The sequence below is a fragment of the Passer domesticus genome, chromosome 26 (genome assembly GCF_036417665.1).
Source record: "Passer domesticus isolate bPasDom1 chromosome 26, bPasDom1.hap1, whole genome shotgun sequence".
Taxonomy (NCBI): Eukaryota; Metazoa; Chordata; class Aves; order Passeriformes; family Passeridae; genus Passer; species Passer domesticus.
In genome coordinates, this window is record NC_087499.1 from 4588143 (window position 1) to 4606577 (window position 18435).

At 58.3% G+C, this 18435-nt stretch overlaps 2 protein-coding genes across 2 annotated transcripts; both read right to left on the reverse strand.

The window, feature by feature from the left end:
* Nucleotides 1-4419: 4419 nt before the first annotated feature.
* On the reverse strand, nt 4420-6166 carry LOC135286340 (uncharacterized). The gene is made up of 2 exons (XM_064399473.1): nt 5760-6166; nt 4420-5504 (listed from the first exon to the last, which is right to left on the reverse strand). Exons 1-2 carry the CDS (start codon nt 6045-6047, stop codon nt 4566-4568), a joined length of 1227 nt encoding a protein of 408 aa, XP_064255543.1. The 5' UTR covers nt 6048-6166; the 3' UTR covers nt 4420-4565.
* Nucleotides 6167-6184: 18 nt separating this feature from the next.
* On the reverse strand, nt 6185-12481 carry LOC135286323 (uncharacterized). Its single transcript, XM_064399436.1, has 3 exons — nt 12111-12481; nt 8099-8481; nt 6185-6668 (listed from the first exon to the last, which is right to left on the reverse strand). The coding sequence occupies exons 1-3, from the start codon at nt 12479-12481 to the stop codon at nt 6199-6201; spliced, it is 1224 nt and encodes a 407-aa protein (XP_064255506.1). The 3' UTR covers nt 6185-6198.
* Between the last annotated feature and the right edge of the window lie 5954 nt (nt 12482-18435).

Here is an 18435-nt window from a genome sequence, read left to right on the forward strand (position 1 = left end):
CCCACCCAGCCCCCGATGTCCCCAAAGCCACCAGGACCGTCCCACGGGGTCCCCAAAGAGTCCCCGATGTCCCCAGGGAGGGTCTTTGGTGTCCCCAACCCCTGCCCAATGCCCTCCAGGTGTCCCCAAGGTGTCCTCACGCGTCTCAGGAATGTCCCCAACTCCCCAAAGGTGTCCCCGAGGTGTCCCCAACCCCTCCCAGTGTCCCCAAGGTGTCCTCAGCCCCTCCCAGTATCCCCAACCCCCCCAAAGTGTCCCCAAAGTGTCCCCAAGGTGTCCTCAACCCCTCCCAGTGTCCCCAAGAGGCCCCAAAGTGTCCCCAAGGTGCCCCCAGTACCACCCACAGTGCCCGGCACAGCTGGGGACAGCCATGGGGACAACGGGGACATCACTGGGGACAGCCCAGTGTCGCCCAGTCCCTCCCAGTTTGGGGTCCTGAGGGGACATTGGGTCCTGGCAGGGTCAGTCGGGGTCCCCAAAGGCCCCACGCCCATCCCGGAGGGGTCCCCGCTGTCCCCAGGGTGTCCCCGCTGTCCCCAGGGTGTCCCTGCTGTCCCCAAGGCCCCCCGGTCCCTCCCACCCCACCCCCATCCCGGGTTTTATTTCCTTTTTTGCCTTTTCCCGCCCCCGTTGCCATGGCGACCGCCCATCTCCCCCCCATCCCCATGGCAACGCTGCTCCCGCCCCTTCTGCGCCGCCATTGGCTGCTGTGCCCCGCCCCGCGAGTGCTGATTGGCTGAGGGCAGAAGAGGGCGGGGACAGGAACCCGGAAGCATCTTCACCCGTTGCCATGGAGACCATGTTTGCGCGTTCCCATGGTAACAGAAGTCCCGCCCGCCCTGTGCTGCCATTGGCTGCTGTGCTCGAGAATGAGAGTGCTGATTGGCTGGGCCTGAGGGGGCGGGACTAAACACGGAACTGGGCCCAAACCAGTAAAGACTGAACTGGAAACTGGGATAAACCGCAAACTGGGCCCGAAACGGTACAGACTGAACTGGGAGTGATCCCAAACCAGTACAGGGCCTACAATGGGAACTGGAACGAGCTGGGACCAGTGCCTGAACTGGGACCAGAGCCCCAGACTGGACTGGGAGCCACAGTGGTCACTCACAGACCCAGCACTGGTTCGTACTGGTTTGTACTGGTTCATACTGGTCCATCTTGCTCCACTGTGATTGAGACTGGTCCGTGCTGGTTCGTACTGGTTTGTACTGGTTCATACTGGTCCATCTTGCTCCATTGTGATTGAGACTGGTCCATGCTGGTTTGTACTGGTTGTACTGGTTCATACTGGTCCATATTGCTCCATTGTGATTGAGACTGGTCCGTGCTGGTTCGTACTGGTTTGTACTGGTTCATACTGGTCCATCTTGCTCCATTGTGATTGAGACTGGTCCGTGCTGGTTTGTACTGGTTTGTACTGGTTCATACTGGTCCATATTGCTCCATTGTGATTGAGACTGGTCCGTGCTGGTTCGTACTGGTTTGTACTGGTTCATACTGGTCCATCTTGCTCCATTGTGATTGAGACTGGTCCGTGCTGGTTCGTACTGGTTTGTACTGGTTCATACTGGTCCATCTTGCTCCACTGTGATTGAGACTGGTCCGTGCTGGTTCGTACTGGTTTGTACTGGTCCATACTGGTCCATCCCGGTCACTGGCTGTACTCTGGCCCCGCTGTGTGTTTCTTGTGCTCTCCCAGTGGTGCCTGAGCTGCCAGCGCTGGTGGCAGCTGGCCGCAGCCCGAGGGTCAGCGGGAATGGCCACAGGGGAATGGCCGCAGCCCGGGGCTCAGCCGGACGCGCCGCTCGCCTTTGCGCTGTGCCACCAAACACTTCCCATGGTCCAGGCGGTGCCCGGCCTCACCGGTGTGGGCCACATGGCCACTGTGGCACAGGAGCTCGTTGCCGTGCGGGTCCACCAGCACCCAGCTGGGCAGCACCGGGTTGGTCAGCAGTGGGATGGGGATGTCCGGCGTGGTCACCGTAGCGGTGGCCGGCTCGGGTTTGATGTAGATGATGGCGGGCGGGTCTGGCGGCGTGGCCAGAGGAGCGTTGGTGTCGTTCAGCACAATCCATGTGGGGCCTTCATCACTGTCATCATCATCGTTTTCATCGTCACTGTTGTCATCGTCACCGTTGTCATCGTCACCGTCCTCCACGTGGATCGTGAGGATCTCCTGGGATGGCAGAGACGGGGATGTGGTGGTGGCCTCACAGAGCTGGAGGAGCTCCTTGGTCATGGCGTGGGTGGCCCAGGAGGAGGAGGAGAAGGAAGGGTGATTGTCACCATGGATTGTCATAATGTCACCATGGATTGTCACAATGTCACCGTGGATTGTCACCATGGATTGTCCTGTCCCCACCATGGATGGTTCTAAGGTCACCATGACGGTCCTAATGTCAGCATGGATGGTCCTGATGTCACCATGGATGGTCCTGATGTCACCATGGATTGTCCTGTCCCCACCATGGATGGTTCTAAGGTCACCATGATGGTCCTAATGTCAGCATGGATGGTCCTGATGTCACCATGGATGGTCTCAATGTCACCATGGATGGTCTCAATGTCATCATGGATGGTCTCAATGTCACCATGGATGGTCCTGATGTCATCATGGATGGTCTTGGTGTCACCATGGATGGTCCTGATGTCACCATGGATTGTCCTGTCCCCACCATGGATGGTCTTGGTGTCACCATGGATGGTCCTGATGTCACCACGGATTGTCCCCTCACTGCCTTATGAACCTCATGATGACAATGACAATGACAATGGTCCTCCACTGCAGTTGAGCCACAGGGCCACAACAGAGGGTCCATGAGGAGGATGATGAAGATCTTTCTCCACCATGGTTGGCACGCAATGACCCATTGGGACAGCAGGTGGTGTGTGACAGTGACAATGGAGACCTTTCACTACCATGGACTGCCCTTGATGGTGACGGAGACCCTTTGTGACCACGGCTGGCCTTTGATGACAGTGGAGATCCTTCATGGCCATGGCTGGCTTGTGATGATGATGATGATAAAGGCAAAGACCCATCGAGACTGCGGGTGATGGACTCATCTCCATCGTGGACATTCCACAATGATGATGACCTTCAGGAAGACGAGTGGTCCTTGATGATGACAACGAGGACCCTTGACAACCACGGACAGTCCATGATGATGACGATGACGAAAGCAAAGACCCATCAAGGCCATGGATGGCCCCATTGTGACCATAGAACCCCCAAATCTCCTCGGGACCCGCCAAATCCTCCCCAGGACCCCCAACTTCCCCTGGGCCCCTTTTTTTTAATGGCTCAAATTGGGATTGAAAGTTGATTTTCCAGGAAGTTCCTGGGTTTTTGCTGGAAAACAGGAATTAGCAGGAAAATCAAAGTTTTATCCCAATCTGAAGCATTAAAATACAGGAACTTTGTGGAAAATCAAATTTTTTATCCCAATCTGAAGGATTAAAATACAGGAATTTCCTGGAGAATAATTTTTTTATCCCAGTCTGAAGCATTACAATACAGGAATTTCCTGGAAAATAAATTTTTTTATCCCAATCTGAAGCATTAAAATACAGGAAATTCCTGGAAAATCAACTTTTTATGCCAATTTGGGGCATTAAAAACTGATAACTCCATGGAAAATCAAAGTTTTATCTTATTTTGGGGCATCTGGGGGGACCCATTTTTGGGGATTTCCATGTAATTCGCAGTGTTTTAGGGGTTTCCAGGGAATTCTCAGGATTTTAGGGTCAGGGTTCCATTTTTTGGGGGTTCCCACGAAATTCCCGGGATTTTGGTGGGGGCTGGGTCTCGATCCCATTTTTGGAGTGTCCCTCCCCCTCCTCTCTTCCCCCCCCTCCCCACCCCCCACATCCATTTCGGTTTCGATTCTCAGACCTTGCCACCTGCTCGGCCACGCCCCTTTCTCCAATCCAACCAATCAGAGCTTGTGGCGGAGCCTGGGGGCACAACCTGTGTGGGGGAGTGAATGAGGAAGGGGAAATGGAGTCCTGGAAGGGGAAATGTGGCCTTGAGAGTGGGGGGCTCAGGGTCCTGGCAGGGGAAATGAAGGTCCTGAGGGGGTAAATGGGGTCCTGGAAGGGGAAATGAGGGTTCTGAAGCATTAATTGGGACGGAATTCAGGACCCTCACTCGACCTGCCAGGACCCCCATTTACCCCATCGGGACCCCCATTTACCCCTTCAGGACCCCAAATGACGTCTGCAGGATCCCCTTTCCCCCCTCAGGACCCTCATTGCCCTGCCAGGACCCAACTCACCCCCTCAAAACCCCGCTTCCCCTTTCCAGGACCCCATTTGTCCCCATCGTCATGGAAACAGCACCCGTATGTGACCTGGCCTTGCTGGGTTGGTCCCCGTCCCCAAATGTCCCCAGTGACGTCACCCCAGGAATTCCCATCATGATTTCGGACAATTTTAATGAAAATTCCCAGAAAATTCCCCAAATTTGGCTCAAATCCTGAGCTGGGACGGTGGGTGAGGACAGGTGACACCAGCGGTGTCTCCGATGGTGTCACCACCCCAATGACATCACAGCGGTGACATCACTGTCCCTGCAGCAGCGTCGGGATGTCCTCCATGGCTCTTTGGCACCGCTCGGCCACTGCGCGGCCACCAGGGCCACCAGGGAGCCTGCGGATGTCCCCAAGTGCCCTCAGCAGGTGACACGTGGCCAGGCGGGCGCTGGCCTCCCACAGCCGCTCGGCCTTGGCCACCATGGCCACCAAGGCCTCGGGGACATCGGGGGATGCCTGATTTGTCCCCTCCAGGGTAGCCTCGATGTCCCCAAGCTGGCGCTGCAGCTCCCGGGGGAACGCGGTGGCTTTGTCACACGCGGCCACCAAGCGCTCCAGCAGCCCCAGGGCCGCCTCTGCCCGCTGTCCCCTCCTGGTGGCTGCCTCTGCCTCGTTGGTGGCCACCACGGCCTCTTCCATGGCCTTGGTGGCTGCCTCCACCTCACTGGCAGCCGCCTCCATACGGGCATCGTGTGCGGCCACCGCTGAGGCCACCTCCTCCTTGTCCAGGGCCAGCGGCGGCTGGCGGGCCGTGGCCACCAGGCTGTGCAGAGATGTCCCCCAGCGGGTGGCCGTGACCTGCAGGTCCCCAGCCCGGCTGTTGGCGGTGGCTGCAGTGGTGGCCTCCCCGGTGGCCGTGTCCCTGCAGGTGTCCCGGAGCTCGGTGGCCTCCCTGGCCAGCCGGGCCCAGCTGTCCTCCAGCGTGGCCACCGAGTCCCGCCAGGTGCTGGCCGCAGCTGTCACATGGGCCCAGGTGGCCCCCAGGTTGTCCCTGAGGGCGGCCAGGGCCTCGCCCAGGGAGGTGACTCCGGGGTGGTCCAGGGTGTCCCGGAGGTGGCCGATGAAGGTCCCCAGGGCCTTTTGCAGGGACTTTGGGGGCACGGACAGCAGCACGTCCCCGTACGGCCCGGCCACGGTGGCTGCCACCTCGCCCAGGGTGGCCACCAAGGCCACCAGCGCCTCCAGCAGCTGTGGAGGGGACAGGGGAGGTGGCAGCGATCTGGTGGCACTTGTGGCCTCCTGGGGTGACCCCTGTGCCCTCCCGGGGTCCCCTTTGTCCCCTCCCTGGAGGGCTCTGCTGTCCCCTCTGTCCCTGTGCCACCCTCGGTCCCGTCCAGCCCGCTGTCACCTCCCCGCTTCCCTCCACGCCCCCGTCCCCTCCTGCCACTCCCTGTGTCCCCTCCGTCGCCCCCCCCCCCCAGCCCCGTGCCGGGATTGTCGCACCTCGCGGGGCTCCATGACCGCTGGGGACACTCCGGGGCACGCTCCGGGGACACTCCGAGAGACGTGGCGGGGAGGGGGGGACACGCCCGGGGGACACGCGGGACGCGGCCGGATGGGGGCAGGGCGAGGAGACGTCCCCGCCCCCCCGCCCGCGGGGCCGGGGCGGGCACCCCGCGATGTCCCCGCGGTGTCCCCGCGGTGTCCCCAACTGCCGCCCTGTGTCCCTCCATGTCCCGCTGGGGACACTGGGGACACACCGCGGTCCCGTTGGGGACACTGCGGGGACATCGTGGTTACCCAAAACGGGACAGGGCACGTCAGGGCGGCCCCGATGTCCCCAAGGGAAGGACACGAGGGTGGCCCCAAAGTCCCCAATGTCCCTCGGGGTGTCCCCGTGCGCCGGTGGTGACAATGCCACCCCCGTGTCCCCACCCCGGCCCTACCCCTGCCCCGCCAGCGCCCCCTGGGCCACCTCCAGCCTCCGTACCACCTCCTGCTCCTCCCCCGATGTCCCCAAGGCCACCACGATGTCCCCAAGCTCCCGGGCAGCGCTGGGGAAGCCCTGTCTCCGTGTCCCCCACGGCGTCACCTCCCTGTCCCGGGTGACAGCGGCCACCAACTTCCCCAGGTTCAGCGTCGCCTCCTCCAGCCGCCCCAGCACATCCGCCGTGGCCTCGTTGGTGGCCGCGGTGGCCTCGGCGCTGGCCCTGGTGGCCGCCACCCGCCGGGCGCGGTCCCGCAGGCGCAGGGCCATGTCCTGCTGGTGGCCCGCGGCGGTGGCCAGGTGACGCCGCGATGTCTCCAAGCCCCGCCAGGCCACCTCGCAGGACACGGCCACCACCGTCAGGGCCAGCAGCAGGTGACTGTCCTCGGCCACCCCCAGGGCACTGCGGGCCGAGTCCAGGGACACTGCAGAGACACGGGGACACCGGACAGGTGGCACCTGGGACATGGCAGTGCCACCAGTTCCAGCCCAGTGCCACCAGCTCGGTGTCACCAACCCAGTTCCAGCTCAGTGTCCTCAGTGTCCCAGTGCCAGCCCAGTGTCACCACCCCGCTGTCCCCATACCTATGTCTATGTCACCATGCCAGTGTCACCGGTTCAATCCCAGTGTCCCCTCCCAGTGCCCCCAGTCCTGTCCCCCTATCTCTGTCCCCGTGTCACCAGTCCCCTCCCACTGTCCCCAGTTCCAGCCCAGTGCCACCAGTTCTGTCCCACTGTCACCACCCGAGTGCCACCACCCTGAGTGTCACCAGCCCAGTTCCAGCCCAGTGTCCCCAGTCCTGTCCCAGTGCCACCAGCCCAGTGCTCCCAGTTCCATCCCAGTGCTCCCAGTGCCAGCCCAGTGCCAGCTCCTCATTGTCCCCATACCAATGTCACCAGCCCAGTGTCCCCACTCCATTGTCACCGTGCCAGTGTCACCACCCCAGTGAGTCATCCCAGTGTCACCAGTTCAATCCCAGTGTTCCCATGCCAGGGCAGGGGAAAGTCTCTACTGGTCTGTCGGGCTCCATACTGGTCTGAACTGGTCTGTACTGGTTCCCTGCATCCCCTGCTGCCCCATGCTGCTCTATACTGGTCCATACTTGTTTATACTGGTCTGGAGTGGTCTATCCTGGTCAGGGCAGGGGAAAGTCTCTGTTGGTCTGTAGAAACTCATACTGGTCCATACTGGTCTGAACTGGTCCCCACTGCTCTATACTGGTTCATAATGACCCTTACTGCTCTACAGTGCCTCATACTGGTCTATACTGGTTTATAGTGGACAGGGCAGAGGGAAGTCTCTACTGGTCTGTAGATATTCATACTAGTTATACCGGTCTGAACTGGTCTATACTGGTCCAAACTGCTCTGTATGGATCCAGGCAGGGGGAAGTCTCTACTGGTCTGTAGATATTCATACTGGTCTATACTGGTCTGAACTGGTCCATACTGGTTATACTGGTCTGTAGTGCCTCCCACTGAGGCAATACAGACCCACAGTACACAGTACTGCCGCAGCGTACTATCAAGGTGTACACTGGTCTGAACTGGTTTATACTGGTCTGTACTGGTTTATTGGTTTATACTGGTCTGTATTGGTCCATACTACCCCATACTAGTCCATACCATTCCATACTGGTCTATACTGGTCCATACTGGTCTATACTGGTCCATACTGGTCTTTACTCACACACAGCCCCACACAGCACCATCAGCCCCACAGCCAGCCCATGCCTGGCCCGCAGCCCAATTCATCCAAACTGATCTATACTGGTCCATACTGGTCTATACTGGTCCATACTGGTTTATACGGGTCCATACTGGTTTATACGGGTCCATACTGGTTTTTACTCACGCACGGCCGCGCACAGCACCATCAGCCCCATGGTGACCCCCGTGCCCAGCCCGCAGCCAGCGCTGCCACTGCCGTGCCGGCCCTCCTCGCGTCCCAGCGCCGCCGCCGCCGCCTCGGCCATGGTCCTGAGCCGCCGCAGCCGCTGCTCGTCCTCGTCCCCCAGGGTCCCCAGGGCCACCGCCGGGGCCACCGCGGCCTCCGGGCTGCCTCCAGCCCCTTCAGGGCCCCCTGGGCCTGGCTCAGTGCGGCCTCGGCCTCGGCCAGAGCCACAGGGACGCTGTCCGGTGTCCCCAAGGCCTCGGCCAGGGCCACCAGGGCCGCCAGGGCCTGTGCCGTGCGGCCTCCGCCGTGGCCACCTCGGGAGGGAGGGCAGGAGGGGACACCTGGGGACAGGAGAGGGGGGTTAGTGGGGTCCCAGAAGGGGTTTGGGGGGTCCCCAGTGAGGTTTTTGGGGGATAGGGGGAGTGAAGGGGAGATTTGGGAGGTCCCAGGAGGGGTTTTGGGGGGTCTCCAGTGAAGTTTTTGGGGGTTAGGGGCTGCAGGCAGGGGGGGTTTGGAGTGTCCCAGGAAGGGGTTTGGGGGGTTCCCCCGTGAGGTTTTTGGGGATAGGGGGAGTGAAGGGGTATTTGGGAGGTCCCAGGAGGGGTTTTGGGGGGTCTCCAGTGAAGTTTTTGGGGGTTAGGGGCATGCAGGGGGGGTTGGAGTGTCCCAGAAGGGTTTTGGGGGGTCCCCAGTCAGGTTTCTGGGGGACAGGGGGAGTGCAGGGGAGATTTGGGGGGGTCCCAGAAGGGGTTTGGGGGGTCCCCAGTGGGGTTTTTGGGGTAGGGGGTGTGCAGGGGGGGTTTGGAGTGTCTCAGGAAGGGTTTTGGGGGTCCCCAGTGGGGTTTTTGGGGGGTAGGGGGAGTGAAGGGGTATTTGGGAGGTCCCAGGAGGGGTTTTGGGGGGTCTCCAGTGGGGTTTTTGGGGGGTAGAGGGAGTGCAGGGGGGGTTTGGGGGGTCCCGGGTGAGCAGGGGACATCTAGAGGACACGGCCCGGGGGTGGGGGGCAGGGTGGACATGGGGGCAAGGGGGTCCCAGGTGAGGCTCCCAAGGGATTGGAGGGGCTCCAGGTGAGGTTTTTGGGGTCCCAGGTGAGGTTCCCCAGGGATTTGGGGCCCCCAGTTGAGATTTCCCAGGGATTTGTGGCTTCCCAGTTGAGAATTCCCAAAGATTTGGGGTTTCCCAGCTGCGCAGGTGAGGATTTGGAGGGTCCCAGGGGTCCAGGTGAGGGTCCCAAGGGATTCCCAGGTGAGGTTTGGAGGGTCCCAGGTGAGAATTCCCAGGGATTTGGGGTTTCCCAGGTGTCCCAGGTGAGGCTCCAGGGAGGTTTTGGGGTTCCCAGTTATCCAGGTGAGATTTTGGGGGGGTTCCACCTGAATCCCCCCAGGAATTTGGGAGGTCCCACCCCCCTTTTCACCCTCCCCGGCCCCTCTGAACTCCCCAGACTCCGGAACTTTCCACTTCCCTTTTCCCTCCCAGCCGCACCCATGGCCCTGGGGATTCCCAAACTTCAACAAATCCCCCCAAATCCCCCCCAAATCCCCCCCAAATCCCCTCAGGTGCCCGCTGGGGGTGATCCCAGGGTTTTGGGGTACCCACCTTGGACTCCATCCCTGTCCCACTCCGGAGGCTGCGGCCAGAGCTCTGAGGGCAGAGGGCGTCGAGGCTGGGAGGAGGGAGGGCCCCACGCCCTGATCCTCCCCCGAGGGGCAGAACTGGCCCTGCCAGGACCTCAGGGAACCTTTTGGGGCTGGCTTTAACCCCTTGGGGCCCGGATCTACCCCCCAGGGCTCCATTTCCCTGCCAGGACCCCACTGACCCCTCAGGGCCCTGATTTCCCTTGCCAGGACCCTGATTTACCCCCATTCATCCTTTCAGGTCCCCACTTACCCCTCAGGGCCCTCATTTAACCCCTCAGGATCCCATTTACCCTTCCAGGACCCCATTTATCTTTCCAGGACCCCACTGACCGCCTCAGGGCCCAATTACCCCACCCAGGGCTCTGATTTCCCCTGCCAGGACCCTGATTTGGAATTGTTTTTTTGGGATTGTTTCTGGAGATCCAGCAGAATTTGGGCTCTGGGATTTGGGATTGTTTGGGGACCCAGGGCTGGAGATCTTTTAGGATCACATTTGGGGGCATCTGGCAGCATTTGGGATCTGGGATTTTTTGGGATTCAGAGTTTGGGATTTGAGAGCATTTAGAATTGGTTTTGAGTGTCCAGTAGGATTTGAGATCTGTGATTTGGGATTGCTTGGGATCCAGGATTTGAGATCATTTGGGACTACTCCTTGGGTTCCAGCAGGATTTGGGATCTGGAATTTAACACTGCTTGGGATCCAGGATTTGGTGCAATTTTGGGATTGCTTGGGATCCAGAGTTTGAGATAATTTGGGATTATTCCTTGGGATCCAGCAGGATTTGGGATCTGGGGTTTGGGATTGTTTGGGATTGGTTTTGTGTATCCAGCAGCATTCGGGATCTGGGATTTTTTGGGATGCAGGATTTGGGATTTGAGATCATTTGGGATCATTCTTTGGGATCCTGCAGGATTTGTGATCATTTGGGAACCCAGGGGCCCCCAAACCCCCCCGATGTCCCCAGGGGGTCCCTTTTACTCCCCTTCCCACGTTCCCATTGATGGCCCCGCCCCTTTCTCACGCCCCATTCATTGCCCGCACAAGCCCCGCCCAGTTTCGGTTCCTTCCAGGCCCCGCCCCTTCTCACGCCCCATTCATTGCCCGCCCCTCAGGCCACGCCCCCTCCGCTCCCCATTGGCTGCTGCTCCCGCCCCTTTCCCACGCTCCCATTCCCAACCCTCCCCAATCCCCGCCCCCTCCCCGCTCCGCCGCTCCCCATTGGCCGAATCACGCGGGCCCGCCCCCCTGTGGGCGTGGCTACAACATCGATCGGTGTTCATTGAAAGGCTCCAAACGGCGGCGGCCCCGGGGGTGGAGCCAGCCCGGCCCCAGCGGGGGGATCAACGAGGGCCGGGGGCTCGGGGGAAGGGGCTGGGGGTGTTCAATCAATGGGGGGGCCCGGGGGGGCGTGGTGAGTGTGAGGGGCGGTCCCCCACACATGGATTGGGGGGTCCTGGTGAGTGGGAGGGCAGTGGGGGGCAGTGAGGGGGGGTCCCCTGGGTGAGGGAGGGGCGGTGAGTGAGGGGTCCTGGCGCACTGGGGGGGTCAATGGACTGGGGGGGGTCCCAGCGCTTTGGGGGGGTCGGTGAAGGGGGGGAAGCAGTGAATGGGGGGGTCCCGGTGCATGGGGGGACCCTGCTAAATTGAGGGGGGGGTCACAGGGACCATTACACTGCCATTAAATCGGCTGCACGGGGCACACGTGAGCAGATGGATTATATTGTACCAACGAGCAGCTGCAAGGGATTATCAATAATCAATAATCATGTACCAGAGCAAAATTCTTGTGAAATTTTTTTTTTTTGCAGAAGCCAATTTTTAAATTGTCATTTATGACCCGGCTGTGCTGCAGCCACTGTGGAAAGCTGGGAGCTGCTGAGGGGACTCATTCACTTCTGTCCCCTGTCCCTGAGTGTCCCCAGACTGACCCAGTGTGTCCCTGAGTGTCCTCCTTGAGTGTCCTCCATGATTTTTCATCAGTGTCCCTACGTGTCCCTGAGTGTTCCCAGACTGTGCCAGCACGCCCCGAAGTGTCCCCAAGTGTCCCTGAGTGTCCTCCCTGATAATTCCTGAGTGTCCTCCCTATGTGTCCCTGAGTGTCCCTGAGTGTCCCCAGTGACATCACCCCAGGAATTCCCATCAGGATTTGGGACAGTATCAATGAAAATTCCCAGAAAATTCCCCAGATTTGTCTCAAATCCCCTGTGGGGAGGGGAGAAGGGACAGGTGACAGCAGCGATGTCCCTGAAGATGTCACCAACCCAATGAGGTCACAGCGGTGACAGCACTGTCCCTGCAGCAGCCTTGGGAAGTCCTCCATGGGTTTTTGCACCACTCGGCCACCACGTGGCTGCCAGGGCCACCGGGGCCACTGCCTCCACCACAGGGACTCAAGAGGAGGTCGTGGATGTTCCCAAGTGTCCCCAGCAGGTGACAGGTGAACAGGCAGGTGCTGGCCTCCCACAGCTGCTCGGCCTTGGCCACTTTGGCCACCAAGTGCTCAGGGTCATCAGGAAACACCTCGTGTGCCCACTTCAGGGTGCTCTCGATGTCTTCGAGCTGGCACTTGATGTAACTGATAAACTCAGTGTCTCTGTCACACGTGTCCTCCAAGCGCTCCAGTGGCCCCAGGGCCACCTCTGTCCAATGTCCCGTCCTGGTGGTCACCCTTGCCTGGCTGGCGGCCATCACGGCCTCTGCCATGGCCTAGTTGGTGGTCGCTGCCACCTGGGCATCTCGCATGGCCCTCGCTGAGGCCTCCTCATCCCTGTGCAGGGCCACCATCAGCTGCTGGGCTGTGGCCGCCACGTTGTCCCCAGCTGTGTCCCTGTGGGTGGGCTCATCCTGCTGATCCCTGGCCTGGGTGATGGCCACGGTGGTGGCCATGTCCTCGCAGGTGTCACGGAGCCCAGTGGCCTCCTGAAGCAGCCATTCCCAGCTCTCCGTGAGTGCGGCCACCAACTCCTGCCAGGCCTTGGCTGCAGCTCTCACATCGGCCCAGGTGGCCCCCGGGGTGGCCCTGAGGGTGGCCAGGGCCTGGCCCAGGGAGGTGACACCAGGGTAGCCCAGGGTGTCCTGAAGGCTCCAGGTGAATCTCCTCAGAGCCATGTTCGGGGACTTTGGGGGCACACAGTGCCACACGTCCCTGTGTGGCCCGGTCATGGTGGCCGCCATGGACACCAGAAACCTCAGCGGGAAGGGGGACAGCTGGGGAGGGGACAGGGGCAGTGGCAGCGACCTGGTGGCATTTGTGGCCTCCTGGGGTGGCCCCTGTGCCCTCCTGGAGTCCCCTTTGTCCCCTCCCTGGAGGACTCTGATGTCCCCTCTGTCCCTTTGTCCCCACCTCGCTCCCTCTGCAACCACCTGCCACCCCCTGCTGTCCCCTCTGTGACCCTCAGTCCCCTCCTGCCACCCTCCATGTCCCCTCCATCCCCCACTGCCCCCTTTCACCACCCCCTGTATCCCCTCCACCCCGCCTGTCCCCTCTGTCACCCCCGTGTCACCCCATCCCCTCCTGCCCCCTCACACCGGGATTGCTGCACCTCGCCGGGCTCCATGGTCACTGGGGACACTCTGGGGACACTCTGGGGACACTCCGGGAGGTGAACACACCCGGGTGACACTCAGGTGACACTCGGGTCACACTCGGGTGACACGCAGGGACATGGTGCAGCCGGATGTGGGAAGCAGGAAGAGGGTGCATCACCATCACCCCTACCCGTGGGGCCAGGGCAGGGTCCCCACATGGCCCCGATGTCCCCCCCCATGTCCCCAACAAGGCCCAAGTGTCCCCCTGATGTCCCCCCTGTGTTGGGGACACCAGGGACACACCGGAGTTTTGTTGGGGACACTGTGGGGACATCAGGGACATCATGGTGACCCAGAATGGGACAGGGGATGTCAGGGTGGCCCTGGTGTCCCCAAGGGAAAGGACACCTTGGGGGACCCCCACAACAGGACCCTGGTGTCCCCAGCGGGAGATCAGGGGACACTTGGGCCTTGTTGGGGACATCGAGACAACACCAGGGCCATGTGGGGACACTCAGGGGACATCGGGATCCCACTGGGGGCATTGGGGGGACATTGGGGACCCCACCCTGGCCCCAGGTAGGGGGAGCAGGGGGGACAGTGATGTCACCTCTTCCTGCTTCCTCCATCTGGCGGGGCCACGTTCCTGTGTGTCCCCAACTGTCACCTGGGCGTGTTTGTCACCCATACTGTCCCCAGAGCGTCCTCGGAGTGTTTCCAAGGTGTCCCTGGAGTGTCTCTAGTGACCATGGAGACCCAAGAGGTGCGACAATCCCGGCACAGTGCTGGGGGGGAGGTGACGGGGGGACACAGGGGTGACAGAGGGGACAGGAGGGCGTGGCAGGAAGGGGGGAGGTGACAGAGGGCCAGAGGGACTGAGGGTGACAGAGGGCTGGCAGAGGTGACGGGGGTGGCAGAGGGGATGAGGGGGTGACAAAGGGACAGAAGGGACAGCAGAGCCCTCCAGGGAGGGGACAAAGGGACCCCAGGAGGGCACAGGGGCCACAACAGGAGGCCACAAGTGCCAGCAGGTCCCCAACACCTGCCCTGTCCCCTCCACAGCTGCTGGAGGCACTGTTGGCCATGGTGGCCACCCTGGGCGAGGTGGTGGCTACTGTGACTGGGCAACACAGGGACGTGTGGCGGCGCGTGTCCCCAAAGTTCCTGCACGCGGCCCTGAGGAGATTCACCTGGAGACTCCATGAGACCTTGGGCCTTGGCAATGTCACCTCTCTGGGCCACTGTGGTGTCACCTGCCTGGGCCAGGCCCTGGCTGCCCTCGGGGCCACCCCTGGGACCACCTGGGCCGATGTGAGAGCTGCAGCCGAGGCCTGGCAGGAGTTGGTGGCCACACTCCAGGACAGCTGGGACTGGCTGCCTATGGAGGCCTCTGAGCTCCATGAAGCCTGTGCACACACATGGCCATGGTCACCATGGCCATCGCCCGGGCCAGGGACCCGCAGTACGAGGCCACCCGCCAGGCGGATTGGGACACAGATTTGGAGGAGCTGGAGGCCATAGTCCGGCTGCTGCCGGTGGCCCTGGGCATGGATGAGGGGCCTGGGCACGATGCCCGGGAGGCCGCGGCCACCAGCGAGGCCATGGATGAGGCTGCGGCGGCCACCATCTGGGCAAGGGCAGCCACCAGGAGGGGAAATTGGGCAGAGGAGCGCCTGGGACAGCTGGAGCGCTTGGTGGAAGCGTGTGACAGAGCCGGGTTGTTCCTCCAGGAGCTGCAGGGGCAGCTCGGGGCCATTGAGCCTTATCTGGAGGGGACAGAGGAAGTGTTCCCCAATGTCCCCGAGGCCTTGGTGGCCCAAGTGGCCGAGTTTGAGCAGCTGTGGAATGCCAGTGCCCGCCTGGCCAAGGATCACCTGCTGGGGATACTTGAGGACATTGACAACATCCTCTTGAATCCCTATGGTGGCCCTGGTGGCCCCGGTGGCCACAGTGGCCCTGGCAGCTGTGCGGTGGCTGAGCAGTGCCACAAAGCCATGGAGGACATCCCGAGGCTGCTGCGGGGACAGTGATGTCACCGCTGTGACCTCATTGGTGTGGTGACATCTTCAGGGACATCACTGCTGTCACTTGTCCCCTCTCCCCTCCCCACAGGGGATTTGAGACAAATCTGGGGAATTTTCATTGAAATTGTCCCAAATCCTGATGGGAATTCCTGGGGTGATGTCACTGGAAACACTCAGGGGAGGACACTCAGGGACACTCAGGGACACACAGGGAGGACACTCAAGGACACTCAGGGTCACCTGGGGACACTCTGGGGACAGTCAGGGACACTCAGGAACGCTCAGGGACACGCAGGGAGGACACTCAGGGACACTCTGAGGACACTGAGGGACAGTCTGGGGACACTCAGGGACGGGGGACAGGGGTGAATGAGTCCCCTCAGCAGCTTCCAGCTTTCCACAGAGGCTGCAGCAGAGCTGGGTCATAAATGACAATTAAATAGCTGGTTTTTGCAATTCTGCATTGGCTTCTGCACGATGTTATTGATCACAAGTATTTTGCTCTGGTACTTGATATTGATACTGATTATCAACAATTCCTTGTAGCTGCTCGCTGGTACAATGTAATCTATCAGTTTATATGTGCACCCTGTAACCAATTTAATGCTGGGGTAAGAAATAGATATTATATCATAGGCCTTAAAATATTAAAAATAGACAAATATTAAATAGATAAGTAATAAAAGTTAAAATAGAGACTATGCAATGGTAAAATGCTTTTGTGTAACTGACTCAAGTGTAAAACACTTCCCTTGTTTCTCACACCTGTGGACCGGCCTCTCTAGGTGATAACAGTGACACAAACCTGAGAAGAATTTATCAATTGATCAGGGGGTGTGAAACAATAGGATGGAACCAGGAGAAGAAATCAAATTTATTGACCTAATCTCCAGAATGTCCTGCAGACAAGTCGGAGGTTAAAACCAAACAAGAGTTCCTGCAACATCCAAACCTCTCGGGAATGTCTGAATAATCTCTAAACTCAGGAATGTGTTTGTAGCCCTGCAGTGGAACTGGATCTGGAGAACAATGGGTTAAATTAGGGGCGAGTTGTTTGGCCGACAGCCAAAATCCTTTTATATCCCTTATTAAACTTCTACAATTTCCAAAGACTGAACTTTGGTTTTCACACCCGGATGTGGTTTGGAGGGCCGGGGGGCCCCACTGCTGAGCACTGACCCCACCCTGGGTGTTGCTGGAACCTCCCAAAAACTTCACCCAGCACCGCTTTGTTGGGAGTTGGGTTTTTTCTGTTCTTTCCTTGTTACTTGTGGATTTTTTTCCCATTGACTTGCTAAGAGGCACTGCTGGCTGAGTGCTTGAGAAGGCGGGGAGGGGAAACTCCTCTGGGTTTTGGGAGTTCCTCTGGAAGTGGGGGACAGATATACCAGGAGAATGGGGGGCAGGTAAAAACAATGGGGTTGGAGGCATCCTCTCTCTCTTGCTCTCGCTCTTTGTCATTAGTGGAGGACAGGAGGACAGCCAGGCTGTCGCTTACTGCAGAGAGAATTCACTGCCACCGCTGGAGCTCAGCCCCAGGGATCCTGAATTTCACGTGCCTAGGGAATCCTGAATTTAGTGTTGTTAAATATCAAAGCAGGTTCCTGGTACTAAAAGTGATTTCAGCATTTATTATAAGGAAAAAAAAAGGCCTAAAGCAAGGGGGCCCACGGGCTGAGCAGGAGCATTGGCCAAATTTCACTTAAGTGTGTCCTCCCGCACACCCAGCAATCAGTCAAATTAAATTCTTTCATAATTTTTTCCACCATATTGATAAAAAGATTATTTCCATGTATTTGCCCCTCTCTATCCCTTTGTCTTTTCTATTACACTTCTTTCTCTTTGAATGCATGCTCGAAGTTGGTTTCATTTTCTTGTTCAAAACATACCCATCTATCTTTCATAGGACAATCTCCTGACATCTTCTGGCTTGGGTTTGCAATATTTTTAGCCAGCTGTGAAAAATGAGTATTTTATGACTGGCTTTTCGCAAATATTAAAATGACTATTATATGTGTTATTTTAGAAAGTTATGCTGTTTTAATTTTTTTAAGTACTATGTTAAATATAGCTCTAGGTTATAACATAATATTAAAATAGAAACTGTGTATGTGGGATATTTTTTTAAAGAAAGGAATGAGGTACTCGTACCGAGATAGCATCCACAAGACACCTAAATCTTCCAGAAAAAAAGAATTTATGGCTTCATTACCAGAAGAAACAAACTTCTTTCTGCCTTGCTCAGCCATGAAGACACCTTAGGATGAAGAGGAAGAAGTTGACACTGACTGGACAGAATCCTTTTTTTGAATGGCATTTATGCATCATGTATGAGATGTATGAATATGCAACAGGCTATTGCTTTTAAGGGTTAATCCTCTGGTAACATGTGTCATTTTTTGGGCTTATTTTGCCCAGAAAGAAGTACCTGGACCATCCATAACTCTTTATTCTTCTTCCCTCACATTGTCCTAAATCTCAGTTGTTCAAATTTTTATTACTTTAATTGTATTACTATTTTTCTAACCATTTTATTACCATTAAATTTTTAAAACCAAGTGACTGGCATTTTTCACACCAGCCAATATATTTTATTATCCTCTTTACAGGCTGTTAACTGGCAGTGACTGATACATTTGGGATTCATGTTTGTGTGCACTCTGATTAATACACTTACTGTATCTCCTCCATACAAGGGACAGGAACACTTCTCACAAGTGTTTCCTCCACTTCCTTTGGACTGAGTGAGCAGTAGCATTGCTACCAGTGGGAGACTGGTACGGGCTGGCCTCCTCACCTCTCGATCCACAGGGGTTTTCTCAGTGCCCTGAGAGTTTTTCCTGGAGGGAGTTCCTGATCCAGTCTTGCCTCCCACCTCTGGTTTTCCCTTCTTCTGGAGATATTCTGCCATGACCCTTTGTTGCAGTGTGTTATCCTGGTGTGCCTCAGTTTCCCCGGTTTCTCCCTGAAGTTTCCTTCCCCAGATGGTGTCAATCACCTCTCCTCTCCCCCTCCCTGACCTCTGCCGAATACTGTCTGTCAGTCCTGAAATTCCAGGGGAGCATCGAGTGATTGGCAGGTTCAAAGGATGCTTTCCACCCACTG